Genomic DNA, 18,092 nt, shown 5'->3' on the forward strand with positions numbered 1-18,092 from the left:
AAGGTCAGATCTGTGTCAGCAATTCCTTGTGCCCAACTGCTGAGGGATGACCCTGTACTCCTTTGCCTCTCATTCTCCATGATTGAGGAGATGATTGAAGAGATGAGGAGGCATTTTCCCATATGGAGGGACATCAATTCTCTGGAGCTGAAAGACGGATAGAGAATGGCCCTAGGTCAAGGAGGGACCTTACAATGATAGTGTTCATCATACACCCTGACCTAGCCATATACAGATGCCAAAGGACCACCAGCACACTCTCTGGTAGACCATCCTTCATCCTCCCTGTGAAGATTACCAGCAACCTGGTGAAGAGAGGAAGGAAGCACCAATGGCCCTGTTTCTGGAAACTTCCTTAGAGAAAGCATGCTGTCTTCCCAGGCCTTTGCTTCCCACTGGCTGGTTCCTAAAGGCCAGTCAGCCCTTGCCACCCCATTCAGAATGCACTGGTCACATGTCTTTATCAGCGGGCCTGGGATCTCCACAGGGCTACAACCACCTTTGACTTCAGAAAGTACAACTTTGCCACTTTACCACACATATTCAGACCTTTAAAAACTGGTACCAAAAGGTTTCCCCAAGGACTACTACATTTATTTCTCCTAGTTTTAAACACACAGAGATGGCCAGTGGTTTGGGCCTAACCCCAGTGTGCAGGATGAGTCTACTCCTTATTTTGTGATTGCCTTTGACCCCCTCCCACTGACAGGCCTGTACTTCACTGTGCATCCCTTAGGTTTGGAGATGGCTACATTGTCACAATGAAAATCAAATCCCCAAAGGATGACTTGCTTCCTGACCTGAATCCCGTGGAACAGTTCTTCCAGGGGAACTTCCCTGGCAGTGTGCAGAGGGAGAGGCATTACAACATGCTCCAGTTCCAGGTCTCTTCCTCCTCCCTGGCCAGGATCTTCCAGCTGCTCCTCTCCCACAAGGACAGCCTGTTCATTGAGGAGTACTCAGTCACACAGACCACACTGGATCAGGCAAGTCCACCTCAGGGCACCAGGCACAGGAGAGAAGACTCTGCAAAGACTGGGCCAGAATGCCAACATGGGCTGCAGTTGACACAAGAGGCAGGCATGACATTCCCGATTTTTAACACACTTTTGTCTCTGTCTATTAGGGTAAATCTTGATAAATCAGAAATTGTTTTCAAATAATGTTACTCATCAGCAAACAATGTCATTGATTTTTTTTTAGATTGTTCTTCTTTTACATGTTATTTCTTTCTTGTGTGTGGTGGTAGCTTTTTTTTTCAAATCAACTTTAGTGATATGTAATTTACATACAATAAAACACCTATTTTAAGTGTACATTTTTGTGATTTTTTTTTAAAAAAAGGTTTGTTTGTTTGGTTTTTTTTTAGTTGTAGATGGACATAGTACCTTTATTGTATTTATTCATTTTTTTAATATGGTGCTGAGGATCGAACCCAGTGCTTCACACATGCTAGGTGAGCACTCTACCACTGAGCCACAACCCCAGGCCCACTTTGGTGAGTTTTTATAAACATGTTCCATCTGTATTTTTATAATGTAATCACACTCTTTATTGTGGTAAAAATATATATGTGTTTGTGTAAAATATATATAATTTACCACTTAACCATTTCTAAGTGTAAAGTTCAGGAGTGTTAACTACCATCACCACCACCCATCTCCAAAACTCTTTTCAGCTTGCAAAACTGAGACTGTGTCCATTAAACTGTACTGTTCTTCCTCCTCCACTCTGCCACTTCTCCTAGCAACTATCATTTTTCTTTCTGTCTCTATGAAACTGGCTATTCTGTGTACCTCACACAAGTGGAATCATGCAAAATTTTTCCTTTTGGGACTGGCCTATTTCACTAAGCATAATGTCCTCATGGCCCATCCATGTTGTAGCATGTGTCAGAATTTCCTTCCTTTTTAAGACTGAATAATATTCCATTGGGTTTAAATGCCACATTTTGCTTATCCTTCTATTCATTCATCAGTGGACATTTGGGTTCTTTCTGAGTGTTTTGTTCTTTACTAAACACCCTGAAAGACAGTTCAACAAACAGTAGAAACAGGCAAGTCACCCTTTACTCCTTGAAGAGGAGCTGGCTTACCTGCTCACCTGCACCTTCTTATCAGCCTTGAGCAGGTGAAGGCCAAACTGGATTCCTTAGGCAGGAGTTGTGTACATTGAATGAAGATCAGAAAAGAGTCAACTACCTTTTCTTAGTTCCTTCTTTAACAGATTAGGAAGGTGCTATCTGAGAAATTGCCTTGCCTTGGTTACTCCAACATCTGAACCCAAAGTCCTTTGAAACCTCTAGCAGGAACTTCCTTGGCTTGGCTCGGAAGATGCAAGCTCTGTCCAGGGCACCAGTGGCTGGGTTTGTGTGCATGTACCAGCCTCCCCTGGTCAGGACACCAGTCACCCCAGTATGGCTGTATGATAATTGGAAAATACAGAGTTAACTGGGTAGGTCGTGTAGGGTGCTGTTTTTTTGGAGACATCTACTTAACTCTTGCTCTTCTTTTGACTCCAGGTGTTTGTGAACTTTGCTAATAAACAGCAGATGGAACCTCATGACCTTCCTTTGCATCCTCGAGCTGCTGGAGCCAGCCAAAAAGCCAAGGTACTGCTGCTGCCCTTTCTCAGTCCACTGCTTGAGGCAGATCCTGGGCTCCCAGGCCCAGTTGGCCCACTGCACCTGAGGTGACCCAAGGCTCACACATACCTCCTGCTGAGAGCTCCACTCATACCATGCCCCTACCATATCCTTGCTACATCCCCACCACTCTGCGCTGAAGGTTTTGTTGTTCCTATTGTAATCTGGAAGCCATTTGGATAGGAGAGCATATTATTGTTGTTGTTATTATTATTATTATTATTATACCAGGGATTTAACCCAAGGGTGCTTAACCCCTGTCCCACATCCCCAGCTCTTTTTATTCTTTGAGACAGGGTTTCACTAAGCTGCTTAAAGTATCACTACCACTAAGTTGCTGAGACTGACTTTGAAAATCCTCCTACCTCAGCCTCCCTAGCTGCTCAAATTGCCGGCATGCACCACCATGCCCCAGTGGGAGAGCATTTTTCTAGAAGAACTTTCCCACATGTTTTTGTTCAGAAATAAGAAGCATGGAAGATAGGACAGAATATGAAAACATTTTGGTTATTAGGATACTTGATATCTATGTCTGGTCATGCATTAGAATTTCAAAGGAAGGGAGTGAACCAGCATCTGTTTCAATGGTGGGCACATTTAGTTAGATCAAGGGCCATGTCTGTTGTAGGAAGGGGGCTCTTTGTTCTTTAGAAAAGTATCAAGATGAAAGAGGAAGAAGCAATAGAAGGTGTGGATCCTGGCCTGCAGTAACTCTTGAGTATGTCCAGGTACCTGCCTTGGCACAGTGCCCATGTGAGAAGCACACCTTGCCCTCCAAATTCCCCAGACGGAGAGATCGCTAGAGAAAGCATGGAGGTGCCAGTTCTCAGGTGACTTGACTTAAGCCTGGGGTTTTAAAGGGATGAGTTGACTCAGCATTTCTCCCCTGACTTACCTAAAGAATAAACCAAATCAAATCAAAGCATTTTCCAAAAAGCAGAAGTATGCAAGATCTTATTTTCCAAATTTCTCATTCCTCCCAACCAATTTCTTGATTGAAAGAAAAACCAAATCTAGTGAATGACTGAGATACTGCTTTCCAAAACAGGGCTTGTGATGAATGTTTCCCTTTCCTTTTGACCAGTAGAGGTCTCACGGCCACTTAGCAAGGTGGAGTTTGCACACACACATACCCCACCAAAATGCCAAGCAAAGACACCTATTCAGGGAAGGTTAGTTTTGCTGATTTCTAGTCACCATTTCTCACTTATAAATCTTGTAGTTGCTGTTGACACTAGTCAAAATGATTCTTTGAAATCAGCTTGCAATTATAAATCCTTTGGGGCTGGGGCTCAGTGGTAGAGCGTTTGTCTAACATGTGCGAGGCCCTGGGTTCGATCCTCAGCACCACATAAAAATCAATAAATAAATTAAAGGTACAAAAAAATTATGAATCCTTTTTATAACACAGATACATAATTGGGTAGCAAAATTGTTTCCTAGAACTTCCAGGGTCCAACCTGCTCCTCCCCCAGCCTCCATTGGCATACTCCATCTTAAAGGGCCAACACATCACCTCTGGGCCAGGCCAGGGGCACTGATAGTCTGTAACCTACAGCAATTAATTCCAAACTTTCCCCTTTATTAGACATAATTTTTAAATTATATTTTTTATATTTTGGCTCACAAATATTAGAAAACCTACTGTGACATATTTGTTAAATTATTTATTATTATTTTATAATAAATTTTTTAATTCAAACCGTATCTCTAATTTATGACATACTATCTTTACAAAGGTTAGCAAACTCCTTTGTATGTAAACAAACCTCTCATGAAACAGAGTTAATTACATTCTTGTTGGTGTAGCCAATTTGGAAAGCAGTATGGCGATTTCTTGGAAAGCTGGGAATGGAACCACCATTTGACCCAGCTATTCCCCTTCTCGGTCTATTCCCTAAAGACCTAATAAGAGCATGCTACAGGGACACTGCTACATCGATGTTCATAGCAGCACAATTCACGATAGCAAGATTGTGGAACCAACCTAGATGCCCTTCAATAGATGAATGGATAAAAAAAAATGTGGCATTTATACACAATGGAGTATTACTCTGCATTAAGAAATGACAAAATCATAGAATTTGGAGGGAAATGGATGGCATTAGAGCAGATTATGCTAAGTGAAGCTAGCCAATCCCTAAAAAACAAATGCCAAATGACTGCTTTGATATAAGGGGAGTAACCAAGGACAGGGTAGGGACGAAGAGCTTGAGAAGAAGATTAACATTAAACAGGGATGAGAGGTGGAAGGGAAAGGGAATGAGAAGGGAAATCGCATGGAAATGGAAGGTGATCCTCAGGGTTATACAAAATTACATATAAGAGGAAAGGAGGGGTAAGAGAAGAATAATACAAGTGGAAGAAATGATTTACAGTAGAGGGGGTAGAGAGAGAAATGGGGAGGGGAGGGGAGGGGAGGGGAGGGGAGGGGGGATAGTAGAGAATAGGATAGACAGCAGAATACATCAGACACTAGAATGGCAATATGTAAATCAATGGAAGTGTAACTGATGTGATACAGCAATCTGTATACGGGGTAAAAATGGGAGTTCATAACCCACTTGAATCAAACTGTGAAATATGATATATTAAGAACTATGTAATGTTTTGAACGACCAACAATTAAAAAAAATTACATTCTTGTTCTTATTACACCACTTTAAAATACTTTTTTTTTAAAGTACTCTACAGAAAAGGGTAATTTCTCTCAAGGCATTCTAGAAAAGCTTTGCAGCTTGCTTCTGAACAAATGGGAGAGCTGAGCTTCGGGAAGTTCAGCAGGCCGTTGGCCTCACAGTCCCCGGCTGTGAGCAAGGCCTACACAAGGTCTAGAGACCTACTTATCAAGACCATTTTAAAGTTTGTCAAAGGACTTAGTCTTGGAAAACATCTTTTGGAATTAGGTTTTGTGTTATCTTAACCATCTATTTTATAAAAATAGGTGAGGATTGTTTTGATAGATGAGTAGGCGACAGATGATCAGACAACTTAAAAACATCCTAAATGGGTTTTAAGTATGTGGTCATCTGTGCTTTCTAAAGTCAGGAACAACTCAGATCAATTGCTGATTCTTATTTTCACACACTGTTGCAATTTCCCTGCCTTACTTTTAATCTTATCCATTTGTTTCCTTATGAAACTAATTTCATTGTTTAGAAGTACCTGATGCCTCATTGCACCACCTCAAAGCATATGCTGAACCTTGAATACAATAACAGTAACCACTGCCTTAAGAGATGGGTGATTTTAATCCAGAAAACTGAATAAACCACATTTTGAATGGACTGGGAAGGCCTGCCTCTAGCCCCTCTTCCCACACTCTCCCACACCTGTAGCAGGGATTGGTTCAGGAATTCTACCTACACTTTATGAATAGAAACAGAATATCTCCAGTTAGAAAGGTCACTTTGTCTCCTCTTCTCTAGGGGCATGGACTTGGTTCCTGAGTTTGATCTGGAGCCCGATATCCTGAACCCCAGCTCAAATCCTACTCTATGCTCCATCCCCTAAATTAAATGTTCATGTTTCCTAGGAGCCACCTTTGTAGGAAGTGGACAAAGGAATTCTGGACTTGAGCCTGACCTGCCTTGTGATTTCTTGGCTTTTAAGACAGTAAGGGCATGGTTACTTCCTTGGGCTAAAAAGCAAATCAAAAGACACCATAGCATCCTTTGGAGGTAGCACGGAGGATGTGGCTTCCCTCTAAGATAGCAACCTGCATGCACTCCAGGGTGTGCGTGTGCATAAGGAACATGGACACCCTGAATCTTAAGAGCTGGGAACCCTGAACCATCACCTCACAGAAGAGGAAACAAACATGGCCCATAGCCTCAGTGATCTGACAGAACCACAGTTCCCTTAGCTGGGCTTCCTTCAAAGAACTTGTAATGTCTAAAAGCAGCTACTCCAGCTCTTCAGAAAACTTCGATGATAAGAGTCTATCTAACCTCCTTCCACAGGCCTGATATCCTTCAGCACTGCTCTTCCCTACGGCTGAAAGGAACGCGGGACTGCAGGAGCCTTTGCCCATGTGGTCATCCAAAAGAAACTGATCCATTAAGCAGCAAACAAACATATAAGGAGCACAGTGAACTCAGGAGAAGGCTCTTTCAGAAGGAAACCAGAGGGATAGCTCACCTGCAACACCTGAGGGTGAAACTGACCCCACCAAACAACAGAATAACCTTTCCATCCAGACCATGGGAGTAGAATCCCAGTCCAGCCTGCCATACCTTTAGCCTCAATATCGCTCTTATTTCAAGTGAATCTGCTTCTGTGTATGTGTGGTGTGTGGATGGTGAGATAAGTTTAATTTTCAAGGAGAAATAAAATGCAGTCTAATCACAAATCACCCTATTCACTGACCTCCCTGGTGTGCACCATCTAGAATGGTTTCAGATATTTTCTGTGGGAGTGTGTAGCTCCATATAGTGCCATAAACCTCCATGAGAGTTATTGCCACAGGAGCACTTTCCGAAACACAGGTGGAAGTGAATGGACTAGTGTCCATGTTGCATGTCAAGTCTTTATAGGGTTTGAAGAAGACATCCGTCTGGTGATGCATGTAAACACTGTCAGTGGGTATTATCTGAACCCACATTTCACATCTGTTTGCCCGGCACATTTGAATGCCTACCTCACAGGTATAATTAGGACAGGAAACAAAAGAGCATGGACAGGTAGGAGTGGCTCAGTGGTTGGATGAAACCTGACATGTCTTTGTAAACTTAGGAGTCAAGGCCTCATACAACACCACGCCACACCCACCATGCAGACAAGTGTGTCCTATGCAGTGGTATCAGAGGGAATGGGTCATGGGGCATATAAACGCTCACCAGGAGCTAGAAAATGATACTTTTAAATCAAATCATTCAAAAGACTGTGGGTGAAGAAAGCAAATTGACTTCTCTACCAAGACAATCTTCCCTCTAGGACCTATGGCTTTGTAGTGCTCATACCCAGTGTGCTTATTTTTGAGGAGTATTCAAGTTGGCAGGTTAGCCCAAATCTCCCTGAAAATGAGTTAACCTACTGAAAGATTCCCCCCATCTTGGTTCATAAAGATTTATAAAAAGGAGAGGAAGAAATAGAGTCAATTCAGAAAACAAGACCACATAAAAGATGTTTCAGGCATATGACTTGCTTTCAGATTTTTGAAGTTTCCAGTTCTTCTTTGGGGAGCTTAGGTTTTCCAATAGCTGTAATCAAAGGAGAAGCTTCTTTCAGTGTGAGTAAAGAGCTCACAGAGAGCTTCATGTGTGCCTGTCACTCCAGCTTTCCTAAGAGACAGGAAGAAAAAACAGGGGCAGCAAAGCTCGGGGCTTGGAGGAAAGAGTCTCTGTGACAGCTTGGGGACTTGCAGTGCAGCCCCTATGAAGGAAGTTCTGCCCCAGCAGGATTGTGATATGGTGGAGAAGGGGAGAACATTTCCCCTGGTAACAGGGAGTGTTAGCCTTAAAGGACGGCTATTTCAGGCACCCAGACAATTGAGGCTCAAGTTTCCTCAGTATGGTGGTTTAAGGCCTCAACAGTTATCCTGAGAATAACAGTTCATTAATCCTAATATTTATACGTAAAAAGATATTTATCATATTTTGTCCAAAATGATCATCAGATTTGGGAAAGTGTAGGTAGGAGAAGATTCAGATTCACAAAAGCAGGCTTACAGAGCTAGAAAATACCTCAGCATTCAAAATCTAAGATCCATATAATTGTTTTGTTTCCATTGTTTTACTTGATAATGAAACAAAGTCCTGGAAAAATTAGATTCCTTGACTGGTCATTCAGCCTTCCCTGCGAGTCCCAATCTGGTCCTCTTCCAGATGCTTCTCTCACAGGCAGAGTTCACAGGTACCAGGAGACATGACCTCTGACCCCAGAACTTTGAAATTCTCTGTCCAAATGGTGTAAAGCCTGCTTCCAAGCCCTTTCTGAAGCAAGGCTGAGCTCAATCATACAGACTGGTGTCTGCACATGGCACATGAAACCCATGTGAAAACTGGGGAGGGAAGGAAAGGAGAGAGAGCCATGGGGCAGCCCACTCTGCACCACCATCGTCCAAGGAAACCAAGAAGTTGACATTTGATCCCAGGTCATTAAGAAGTTCATTATTTAGTAGTTGGTTCACTTGGTTTATAAGTTACTGAGATGGTATAGTATGAGGATCCCCAAAATATGTGCTCTCCTTGGGGTCATTCCCACAGCTCACCATGCCACATGCTCAGCTTTCTGAACAGGTGTCCATATTTATCAAGGCTTGAATGTGGGTCTTCCATGAGGTGTCCATATTTATCAAGGCTTGAATGTGGGTCTTCCATGAGGCAAGCTTTGCCCAGACTAGAGTATTCCTATTGATTTCGTATACTGTTAGCTTTTACAAGGGAGCATAGCCATGATCTTGTGTCATGGTGAGTTTCAGGGGACACTCCGTTCACAGAGTTCTGCAGAGACAGCACCTGGCCAGAGAACATTTCAGGCATGCTGTTCAGTCGCAGAGCTGTTCTTGGTTTCCAGCACAGCTTGTTGGTCTCTTTGGTCTTGAATGATACTGACCACTGAGTTGATCCTCCTATAGCTACCAGAGAAGCAAAAGAGTAAGAGAGAAGGGAGGGGTAGAGGAAACAGCAGAAGAGGAGCAAAGAGCGCCCAGCACTCCATATACTGGGAATGAAGCAGTGAACAAGACCAGACTCTGTCTTCATGATTTGACTATCTTTTTTTTCTTCTTTTTCCCCCCATACTGAATCCAGAGGCATTCTACCTCTTAGTTACATTCCTAGCCCCTTTTTACATTTTATTTTGAGACAGGGTCTCACTAAATTACCCAGGCTAATCTCAAAACTTGTGATCCTCCTGCCTCCTACTTGAGTAGCTGGGATTACAGGCATGTGCCACCAAGCCTGGCCATGGTGTTAGTGAATGGATCAGCAGGCTTTTCATAAGGGAACGTATGTAATGGAAATTTTCAACTTTTTAGGTTATATGGTATCTACTTAAAACTACTCAACTTGGGTCCTGTGGCCCAGAAGCAGTCACAGACAATACATAAAGGAATAGGGGAGGCTGGATATGGCCTGTAGATCATTGGGTGTCAACCCTTCCAGGGAGTAAACAGAGGGATGTATTAGAAGGACCTAAAAACAGCTTCAGGTGCCTTTTAGTAAATCCCAATATCACTTGTTCCCTTTATTCTGTTTTATAGTTGGGACTTGAAATAACTCTAGTTGGGACAATAGATGTAAGTCTAAGGTCAGAGAATGGGAACCATTTTCAAGTTAGAATCTTTAATTTTTTTATCTCCAATCTTGACTGACACTCCAGCATACAAGATAATCCCTACCAATAACAATTGGCGGCAGCCAACCTGCAGGAAGGTATGACAGAGCCTAGGATTTTACCTGCCTCTCCCAACCACCTTGCTTCATGCAAGATAATTTATAGGCAAAGCACCAGTTCCTCCCTAAACCAGCAGGTGTCAGGACCTGGCTCTGAATATCCATGCTGGTTCCCTCAGCTAGGGAACTCTATAGAAACAAAATAGCAAGATCTGAAGGTTGGTTCATTTTTTAGTTTGGGTTCTTGGGTGAAAACCAGGGTAGAATCAGGAAAGCCCATTTATTTGTAGTCTCCATGTTGAAGAGGAGTATCCAGTGATGTTTACCACCAGAGAGATGATGAGCTTTGAGAACTACAGAATGCTAAAGTAACTTTACACTTCATTATTTCAATTGTCCTCATTCTCTGAAATTCTAAACCAATTATTTTTCTGTTCAGTTATAGGCATAGCTCTTCTCCCCATCTTAGAGTCTCAAGACCTCAGAATCCTCTTCCTCCTTCTTCACATCCTGCCATTTGCTGAGACACAGCTTCCCACACTACAAGGTCATTCCCAATTCTCCCTCTCTCCTTGCTTTTTATCACTGCCCTTTATCATTTCTACCTGGGTGATGTTCCAGCTCCTAAGTGGGCTGGCCTATCCTCTCCCACGCCCATTGACACTCCATTCTGTTTCCTCTCCTGCTTGGGCTGCCTCCCCACTCCAGGCCATACCACCATACTCCTCACCCTCACTGGGGTGGGACTTTCCACCCCAGGCCACCTTCCTACGTGGACCTTCTACTCACCTCACCTGGGCTCCTACAGACTGCTCAAGACCACAAAGGCTCTCCTTAGCCCCACCCTGTCTACCCCACCTAACAGCCTTAGGAATGGATTTATTTAGGAAAGAAAGGGGACAGAAGAGGAAAGGGAAGAGGAAATGCCACTTCCGTGAAGCCAAACTTGAAAAGTTTGGGAAGAAAACAGTAGATATTGTTTTCATTATGTTGTAATGAGAAGGTTTTCTTAATCAGTATATTGGTTGCTAATACACTAACTATATGACCAGGGACTATTTAAGTACTTTACATATTTAAAATGTATAATAATCCTTATACTGAGACTTCATCCTGAATTTAGTAGCCTAGTTAAAAACCAAACTGACCTAGAATGTGTGAAGATCCTGGGTCAGAAATCACATATGTGGTTGATTTGCAACCTTAGCTGAGCATTCTGAGAAGACTCTAGAACAGGGGGAAAAAAAATAAAAGAATAACAAGCCTCCATCTCTACTATTGTAACAGATATAGGGGCCAAGACTAAAGGGAGGTTCTTGTCTTTAAACCACAAAAAAAGAGATCCTAGAACAAGAAACTTTATCTTAAAGTTTTCATCCTCCTCGAAAACAACCAGGATGATGGAAGAAATATGGTCCACTTTAACGTCAGTGCACCAATGGGCCGCCTGCTTTTGGACTAGACTATTTCTTCACGAGAAGGAGCCCATGAGATGATCAGCAGCATTAACAGAGCTCTGAGTGTTTCTCCAGGAAAAATTTCACCATAATACTTTTAAATAAACATGGAAAAACTAAAATTAAAGTAAATGGTAAATTCTGGCACAACTCTGATGGGTACTATGCCACCCTATCTACCATGAGCCCCATTTTAAAAAGCCAACAAATTTCTTAGAGCTAAAAGGTCATTTTTATGGTGAGGGAGGGGGTTTCAAGTCAAGTTCAAGAGTTTTCTATATCTTAACCTCTTCAATGGTATGGAGATCGTTTTCAGAAAAACACACCTTTTACCTTGTAATACTGCTCCAGTAAACTTGCTAGGGCAAGACTTACAAACTAAAAGGCACATCAAATTATCTTCAGAGAAATAATCACAGTGTTTTCATTCCCCTGAACCAGAAATGTTATATTCTCTACTGGCAGAAATTAATTATATGAAAATTCAAGCCCACAATATCCCTGACCTTTCAAAAATACCTGAATGTTTGCGGACCTCTTCTTTGACTGATATAGGAAAGGTTAAAGAAGGAACCTCCATCTATTTGGAGTTCAAATTGATTATTCAAAAACTTTGCCTAAATTGCCCTGCTATCCACTAACCCCTAATGCAATCCAGGGACTCTCACTGATTGTAAAGGACTTAACTAAACAAGGACTTACAAATCTGTGTACCCATCCTGATAGAACTCCAGTCCTACAAGTTGAAAAACCAAAAGGGTGAAGTTGAAATTCTGATAATTAATAAAATTATGATACTGAGGTTTCCTATGGGTCTAAACCCAAATACTTTATTGTCCAATGTGCCTGCTGATTCAAAATGGTTCATAGTTCATAGACCTTTATTTAGCTTTCTTTAGTATTCTAGTTGAAAAGAAAGTCAGTTTTTGTCTGCCTGTCCTGAAATGTCAACAGTGAACCTGGACTGTAATGCTACAGGGTTTGCTGAAGCCCTTTCTTATTTGTCTCAGGCATTGCATGAGGACTAGCAGCCCTGAAGCCCTTCTGAATCCTCCCCAAATTCAGTAGGCAGATGATGGGTTGCTATGTTCTCCCATAAGGAGTGGTCTGAAACAAATTCCATTTACATTTACCTCTTACAGCAACTGGCACATAAAAGTAACAGGGTTTCAGTGGAAAACTACAATTTTCAAGGGAAAAAAAAATCTGCTCTTTAGGACATGATCTGACTGTTGAAAAGATTTCCTTTCACCAGAGAGAATAAACTATTAGAAGTTTTCCCTGGCCTACAACCAAAAGGCGATTAAGAAGCCTTTTTGGACTTGCAAGATACTACAGATCCTGGGTCCTAAATTTTTTCTCAATGTCCTCACTAGTGTATGAGGTCACTAGAATTACAATACCAGAGGCTTCACTTTGGGAAAACAGTCGTGGGCATGCTTTTAACCAAGTAAAACTGGCCTTACAATAGACCCTAGCTTTAGAACTTCCAAATTATGCTAAACCTTTTACTCATTTGTTTATGAACATGCAGCCAGGCAGTAGGAGTTCTTACCCAAGAGCATGGGGGAAAACATAGATCCATCACATATTATAACTTACTGTTAGATCCAGTAGCTAAAGAATGTCCTAATTATTTAAAAGCAGCAGCAGCAGCAAATAGAGGTTCCATCTGAGCTAGTCTTAGGAAATTAAGTTTATTTACAAGTCCTTGCATTCTGTAGAAAGTCTATTAAATCAAAACTGAGCCTTTTTTAGCAATTGGCAATTCATGGAACTCTCCTCCTGTCTCCCTCTAATCTCCATGCACATTGCAGCTCAACTCCACCTTTGTACTACCTCTGCCTCATGATGATGAAGGCTATTATTGTGTAAGTGTGGTTTCAGGAACAGTTGCCCCTTGTGTTAATTTATAAGAGATTCCATTGGATAGTCCTGGGTTTATACTATTTGCTGACAGGTCTTATTCCAAAATACCAGGCAGGGCAGTATTATAACCCAAAATGAGTTACTAGAAAAGGAAACTTCCGCAATTGAAGTCAGCTCAAACTGCCATGCTTTTGCTTTCACTCAAGCTCCAATTTATACCGAAGGTAGCTATACTTTTTCCACGATTTTTTGCATATTATAAAAACAAGGGGTTTCTTCTAGCAGTAACCCTATCAACAACAGACTCCAAGTAGATGCTGCCTTCTGCTATCCTATTACCATTGCAAATCACCATTAGTGAAAATAGTGATACAACATACCAGCACCTCTAGGACATATTAATTGGCATATTAATTCGGAAGCTCATGCCTATAAATCTGAACCTGAATATCATGGATATCTCTGGTACATTTTTATGCAGAATCTTAGTGTGGAAACTAGTAGGATATGCAATTTAAATGAACTCCCTAGGACTGATCCAAGTCAACTTCCCTATGATTTATCTATTTAACCTCCTCCTCCTCCTTCACCTCCTTCTCTTCTCACTTCTTCTCCTTCTTCTTTCTTATTTCCTTCTGTCCTAACCGTTTCCCTCTCCTTACTAGAGAATCCATGGGACCATAATCTGTGGTTGGCTTTAGCAAAGGTTATGCTTTAGCAAGATACTAGAGTAATTGTTGTTTTTTGGGACTAATGCCCCTGAATCAGGAAACAATTCCAGTAATGTTGATTTGGGATCTTTCTGATTTCCTTGTGTAGGCACTCATAACTACAAACTTTCCTTCATAGTGTCCCAGAGGTTGTGGTATGTTGTATCACTATTCTCATTTGATTCTAAGAATTTCTTAATCTCTCTCCTGATTTCTTCTATCACCCATTCATCATTCACATCCTTGGTATTCCAGAAACAATTGCTATTTGCTTTTCTACATTTACTGGAAAGAGTACTCTGACCTTTCCAATGAATATACCAATTGTTCCAAAGAGTGATGCTTGCAAAAGCTGTCTTGTGCTTCTGGGATCATGTATTCAAGACATGGAGACTACCTATGCAGGTACAATTAATCTGTAAAATGTCATTGAAGATCATTTACTTAGGTTTCTTTGCACTCTATGTAGTTATGTACCCTTACAGTATGTTATAAAGGGACTACAAAAAGTAAATTTCTTACTAGACCTTAAAGATTTACTCTGACAAGTAATTTTCTCTATAATTAGCTTGTCCAGAGTTTCAAAAATTCCTCAGCTGCCTCCACATCAGCACTTCAAGATTCATCATTCACTTTCACATTATGTAATGAATAATGATGTTTAAAAATCACTTAAACCACCCGGAGATAAGAGTAAATTCAACAGCATAGTTAGATTCAGCCTTTCTTTCAACATTGCAAATAAATATTTTGTTCTGGCCATGATCATTGTGGTACTGAAAGAGATATGTGTCTGTGTCTGGTCTTTAATCCAGTTCTAAGAAGTTTCTTCGTAAGTGATATAGGTCCTTTTGAATTTTTGTGAGTCTCTGTGCTTGTCAGTTTTCTGTCACTGTGATAAAATACCTGAGAAAAACAACTTACAGGAGGAAATATTTATTATGCCTCATGATTTCAGGGATTTCAGTCCATGGTCAACTGGCTCCATTGTTTCTAAACCTGTGGTGTGGCTGAACATCATGACAGAAGGGAAGGCAGAGCAAAGCTGCTCACCTCATGGCAGCAGGAAGCAGAGAGAGGGGAAGAGAGAAGCTGTCTGTAAGTGACCTACTTCCTTCAACTAGGCCCCACCTCCTTAAATTTCCACCTCCTAAGAGCCCATGAAGCTATGAATCGTCAATGGATTAATCCATTGTTGAGGTCAGAGCCCTCAGGACCCACTCATTTCCCCAAGGTCCCACCTCTGAGTACTGCTTCACTGGGGGCCAAACCTTCAATGCATGAGCTTTGGGAGGACATTGCAGACAAACCATATTTCAGTCTCAACACCTGCAATGAAGCATTTGTCACTTTGTTGTTGTTCTCAAGATGATAACTCTGATGGAACAGGACATAACTGACTGGCACACAGTAACCATGACTGACTTCCCAACTTCATAGTACTTACTCACTTTTAATTTTATTTCCAGGTCCCTCACTTGAGTTGGTCTTTTACTGGTAATATTGGCAAAGGATTTTGTATGTTTAGGGGTCATGGAATAAAACAACACTAGATTATATCAAGCATAAGAGAGAATGATGCAATCACAAGACAGTAAATTCGAGATGTATGAGGCTGCTGCAGGTATAACAGAACAAACTGTTTTACAGTAAAGTCTGTTTAAAAGAATAAAGAGAACACTCTAAAATCACAATAAAGGGACTGGGGAGGTATCTCAGAGGTAGAAGCCCTAGGTCTGATCCCCAGCACCATAAAAAATAAATACAAATAAGAATTATTGTATACTAAATATATAAATGAGTAATATAGTCATTTATTATCAGTATTAAGTATTATATACTATACATAATTGTATTGCTATGATTTTATATGATGGGCAGTACATCAGGATTATTTATGCTAACATCACCACAAACACGTAATGCATTGTGCCACAATGATGTCACTAGATGGTGTGATTTTTCTCAACTCCAGTTATAATCTTATGGGATCACTATCATATATGTAGTCTGTCATTGAGTGAAATGTCATATATGATACATGACTCTTCCTTCCAAAATCAGAAGCCCAAGCTGTGAATAACCAAAATTAGTACCAACCTTGAAATAGATGAAGATGAGTTAGTTTCCTTCCCTGGAAAATGTTCCACTGGGGTTGCTGGGGGCTCACTCTTGGTTGTAGTGGGTGGTGGTTGTGTATAATTTGAAGCTAACTTTTAGGGAGATATCTTGGATTTTGTGGCCACGCATGTCTCCTAGGAGTTCAGAAAAGTAGAATCCACTGTCTGAAAGATAGAGGAAAACATTCATGTTTAACAAAAATTCTTAATGAAACATATATTGCAACTCTAGATCTCTCTATGCTCATGTTAGGAGCTAAATGAAACTGAGTACTGTACTTATTTTTCCCCTGATTTTACTGCTCCAGAAATCTTAATTTAAAAGGTGTCTGACTTTTTTACTTACACTTTTTTAAAAAGTATACTGCCACTTCTCTAAACACTACCACTAAATACATTGAGGAAGTTTCCAAGGATAAAGGAACACAAGATGTGTTTATGGGAGTAGCCACCAGTTGGTTTGCAGGCATCTTGAATGGTGGATAAGCCTGGCTATTCCAAAGTGTCCAAATCTTTATGTTTATATTTACTGGGACTCCAGGGTGCTAAAACTTGTGTTACCAAGATAAATAGGAAAAAAAATGGATATCTTTTTAAATCAGGCAACTTTCCAGTGAATAGTCCTCAATTGCCATCATGTTCCCAAGGCTATGATCAATGAGACTCAAGTCCATTAAACTATCTTTATTGCCTGAACTTTGAATGGTTTGATTTGACTAGTTTGATTCATGGAGACTCCTATTAAGAAATGTACTTCCTTAATAGTTGGGGAATGTGCAGTGTCTTGGTATTGCCCCCTGATAGTCATCATAATAGTCTCCCTCATGTGTCATAAACTCTGGAAATTTTTAAATATTCATACACAGGCTTCCTTTATTCATCAAATTATTTTCTTATGGTTAGAATAACAAAAAGATGAAGAGTCACCAGCTAATTTGGCATTGTGAATTGTGTATGCCACACTGAGAACAAATAAGTCCATTATCATGGTGATAGAAAGTGGTATCAGTACCCAGGGTCTTGATCAATCTCTCAAGATTGAGAGTCTGAACACAAGGGGAGAGTTATTAAATGGACTAAAGCTGCCTTCATATGTAGCAAGCTGTAACCCAACTTTGCTGTAACCTAATTTGAGAGCAGATTCTTGAAATAGGTAGCTGAGTCTCCACTAATCATAACAGCCAAGCTTTTTCACCAGAGACTGCAAACTGACAAAACATGTCCAAATTAGGCAAATGCTAACTGTAACCAATCAGGCTATTCCTATGTGTCCCTTCTGCTTTCTGGCTGTAAATATTCCCTGCACACATTGTGGAATGGAGCTATCTGAAGTGCTTTTGGTCCTCAGTGCTGATTTATGAAATTTTTTCTGCTCAATTCAATTTTATTAATTTAATTACCTATGGTCTTTCTTTTCATTAAGCTGTCTAGTATGTTAAATTTCCTCAAAAGAGCAAGCTGGAACCTTGCATAGGAAATACCTTGTTAGATATACAGATGTTAGGAGGACCAGGAATCCTTCCTGCAAGCTTGGGATGGGCTCCTCACTGACCCATTCAGGATACTTTCTCTAGGAGACACAGAAAGCAAGATTACCAGACCTGAAAACCAGCTGGATTATGTCAGATGGATCAGGACAAGTGACTATTTACAAAGCAGAATTATAACTCCATAGAATCATTTGGTTCCCACCAAGGTTACAAACAGTTCCCAGGGCATTTTAGACCCATAAACTAACTAGCTACTCACTGGCTAACATCCAGGGATCAAGGATCAGATGTTGCATAACACAGCACATGACCAACAGCAGGAACTCACTCACACAATCTTCCTTTGGCAATGGGCCTTGGCTTTCAAAACCACATTCTACTTGGATTTGCTTGTGAATTTTTTAAACAGCTATAATTAATGAATGTCTATAACTGATATTCCTTTTTTTCCATGAAAAGTTGTCC

At 40.9% G+C, this 18,092-nt stretch overlaps 1 protein-coding gene across 1 annotated transcript in view; it reads left to right on the plus strand.

Moving 5' to 3' along the window:
* LOC308655317 (retinal-specific phospholipid-transporting ATPase ABCA4) overlaps positions 1-6,838 on the plus strand; it is a 159,672-nt gene extending 152,834 nt beyond the window's left edge. Inside the window, exons 48-50 of the mRNA XM_081305329.1 lie at positions 737-986; positions 2,522-2,611; positions 6,607-6,838. Coding sequence (XP_081161455.1) covers positions 737-986; positions 2,522-2,611; positions 6,607-6,612 — 346 coding nt within the window. The 3' untranslated portion in view covers positions 6,613-6,838. The remainder of the gene's footprint in view (positions 1-736; positions 987-2,521; positions 2,612-6,606) is intronic.
* The last annotated feature ends 11,254 nt before the right edge of the window (positions 6,839-18,092 follow it).

The sequence above is a fragment of the Spermophilus citellus genome (genome assembly GCF_964194105.1).
Source record: "Spermophilus citellus genome assembly, chromosome: 9".
In the NCBI taxonomy this organism is placed as follows: Eukaryota; Metazoa; Chordata; class Mammalia; order Rodentia; family Sciuridae; genus Spermophilus; species Spermophilus citellus.